This window comes from Triticum aestivum, unplaced genomic scaffold, assembly GCF_018294505.1.
Source record: "Triticum aestivum cultivar Chinese Spring unplaced genomic scaffold, IWGSC CS RefSeq v2.1 scaffold171828, whole genome shotgun sequence".
NCBI lineage: Eukaryota > Viridiplantae > Streptophyta > Magnoliopsida > Poales > Poaceae > Triticum > Triticum aestivum.
Genome location: NW_025232781.1, coordinates 1 through 2,960, shown reverse-complemented (window position 1 = coordinate 2,960; position 2,960 = coordinate 1). Strand labels below are relative to the sequence as shown.

At 46.7% G+C, this 2,960-nt stretch overlaps 1 protein-coding gene across 1 annotated transcript; it reads right to left on the bottom strand.

The window, feature by feature from the left end:
• Window positions 1-552: 552 nt before the first annotated feature.
• On the bottom strand, window positions 553-1,086 carry LOC123175969 (histone H4). The gene has a single exon (XM_044590406.1). It carries the CDS (start codon window positions 1,014-1,016, stop codon window positions 705-707), a length of 312 nt encoding a protein of 103 aa, XP_044446341.1. The 5' UTR covers window positions 1,017-1,086; the 3' UTR covers window positions 553-704.
• Between the last annotated feature and the right edge of the window lie 1,874 nt (window positions 1,087-2,960).

Sequence of the window (2,960 nt, the reverse complement as noted above, 5' to 3'; positions counted from 1 at the left end):
CAATGTTCATGAGTTACAAGCATAGTACTAATATATGTAGGTGTGTAGTACATAATACCACTGGATCTTACGCTGGCACCATAACAAATGCCTGGGCAGATTTTTATTTTTGTGACAACCGATGCCTTTATACTCAAAGGGATGTTTATTCAATTTTTGTAGGCTCAACTGCAAATGAAAAGATTCACCGTGGGCAAGAGATCAGTACCTGCACAAGGAACACAAACAGGCTGATAGAATTTGAAATAGTCATGTGTGTGTTCCCAGACCAATTAGCAATGTATAAACACACCCATCTGTCGAATCAGTCTAGAGTTCAGATTCATTCTGTTTTACTGACGAAACAGACGGTCATGTAATAAACAAAGTTTACAGTCTATGCCTGAAGCTGACAATTTCAGAGTTGCCGAACACAGATGATAAACAATTGAAAACACACTGAATTCAGATAAATTTGTGTAGAAGCAAATAAAAAACACGCAACCATTTGCTTCCTCCAATCCGATATATTCAGAAGATACTCTGTTAAATCACAATGGTAGACAATCAAAATCTTCAGAAAGCTTGCCCGAACAACGATTCCATTGATTCATATTCATCGCCTTCCAACAACTACACAGTACGAACACACGCACCCGAGACACCAACAACAAACCATGGCTCGCTAACACCAGACGAAGAGGACACGACCGGAGACCATGGGATCAGCCGCCGAATCCGTAGAGGGTGCGCCCCTGTCGCTTGAGCGCGTAGACGACGTCCATGGCGGTGACGGTCTTGCGGCGGGCGTGCTCGGTGTAGGTGACGGCGTCGCGGATGACGTTCTCGAGGAAGATCTTGAGCACGCCGCGGGTCTCCTCGTAGATGAGCCCGGAGATGCGCTTCACGCCGCCCCTGCGCGCGAGACGCCGGATCGCCGGCTTGGTGATGCCCTGGATGTTGTCGCGCAGCACCTTCCGGTGGCGCTTGGCGCCGCCCTTGCCCAGCCCCTTGCCTCCCTTGCCGCGCCCCGACATTGCTGGCTGTTGAGGTCGGTCGCCGGTGGAGGATTTGGTGGTGGGGAATTTGGTTGGTGCGGATGAGAAGCTGGCGGCTGGGGCGTACTTGTAGCGGACGGGGCGGGGAGTTTGGGCGCGGAGGTGAAAGTGAGCGATCCGCGGGAGGCGGGGTTTGGAGCGTGGGGATTGGGCGTGGGTGGGACGGCCGGATCGGTGACGTGGCGATGAGGGGGGTTCGATCCGTGGGACTGGAAACGGGGGGATGTGATTGGTTCGCTGTGAGGAGCTCGGATCAGTGCTTTGTGTGGGGGAAATTGTGTGTGTGAGTGTGTATTTTTAGGGCATGTCTAATGCATAGGCGTTTAGGTAGACTTTTAAGAAATTAAAATAATTATAAAGAAAGACAATACCGCTCACGTCGAACCAGCCTCGGGTTATACAGACTACCGCCAGCCTGTTTGGCCTACCGCCAAGGTCCCTTTAGCAAAGTGTAGCTTAATTTGTTGATCGATCATTAGAAGATGAGTTCTGTCAAGAAGAAGTTGATGTGTTATGAGTCACACATCAAACAAGCCACTCGTGTGGTCGGTAGAAGGTGAGTGCTGTTCAGCACAACAACCCTTCCTTTTGCTGATGTTTTACGAGTAATCTAATTTCCGATCGATCGAAATTCTGCAACAGGTCAACACATCCGTGTACCCTTCAATCCACATTTAGCACTTGAGACGCTTGCGGGCGGTTTAGATCTCGCAATCCTTTTTTATGGACCCTGATAAGTGTCATGCGGCATGAAACAATTTCGTCCTGACGTTTTTTGATGGCAAGTTTAGTTACCCATGGACAAGGCCGGTCCTGAGATTTTGGGGGCCCGGGACGAGACTAAAAGTCGGGGACCATAATATAGGCACCTAAAAATAACAATAAATATACATATGTATGAAATTTTATCAATAACACTTAAATGCATCCAAAAACGAGCATGCATATCAAATAATATGTAGATATTACCTTAAAACTTCCTTCTAACATTTACTTAATGCAAGTCACTTATAATGGGGTCAATATCAATATCATCCAATAATTTCTTCTCGGTGTGTAATGTTGTCAAACCATTTAATCCCTCTTGTTGACCTCAGATAGTTCTTGAAACTTTCAACTTTGGAAAACTTTTTTTAAGTTGATCCGACAGTCATAGGCACGGTAAATAAGATGCAACAGTCAGAGCCACTCATTATTATCGAGGATGATGGTGTCTATTTTCTTCTTCTTGATCTGATTCTGAATCCCCATTAGTTGGATGCTCTTCCACTCTAGCAACCATGGCCAACTCATCATATGGGTTTATTGAAGCACCGGAAGCATCAATATTACTCTTGAAAAAAAGGTCAATATCTCCACGCTGTGATTGTACCAAGTTATCCACATTTTTTCCATTTTCTTTTCTCGCTACTCGATGGATGCTTTCTGGACGACCTGAACCAAGGAATGAACCAACAAAAAGAGGGCATCAATTGCCAGCTATGCATCCAAGGAAAGACAATATGAATTATATGATATATCATATATACCTCAATGATGTATCTCAAATTCTCAGTGCGTTTTGTTGGGGTACGTTGCGGAAAATAAAATTTTCTACGCTTCACCAAGATCAATCTATGGAGTCATCTAGCAACGAGAGAGAGGAGTGCATCTACATACCCTTGTAGATCGCGAGCGGAAGCGTTCAAGAGAACGGGGTTGAGGGAGTCGTACTCATCGTGATCCAAATCACCGAATACCCTAGTGCTGAACGGACAGCACCTCCGCATTCAACACACGTACGGTTAGGGAAGACGTCTCCTCCCTCTTGATCCAGCAAGGGGGAAGGAGAGGTTGATGGAGATCCAGCAGCACAACGGCGTGGTGGTGGAAGCAGCGGCGATCTCGACATGGCTTCGCCAAGCTCAGCGAGACGGAGAGGTG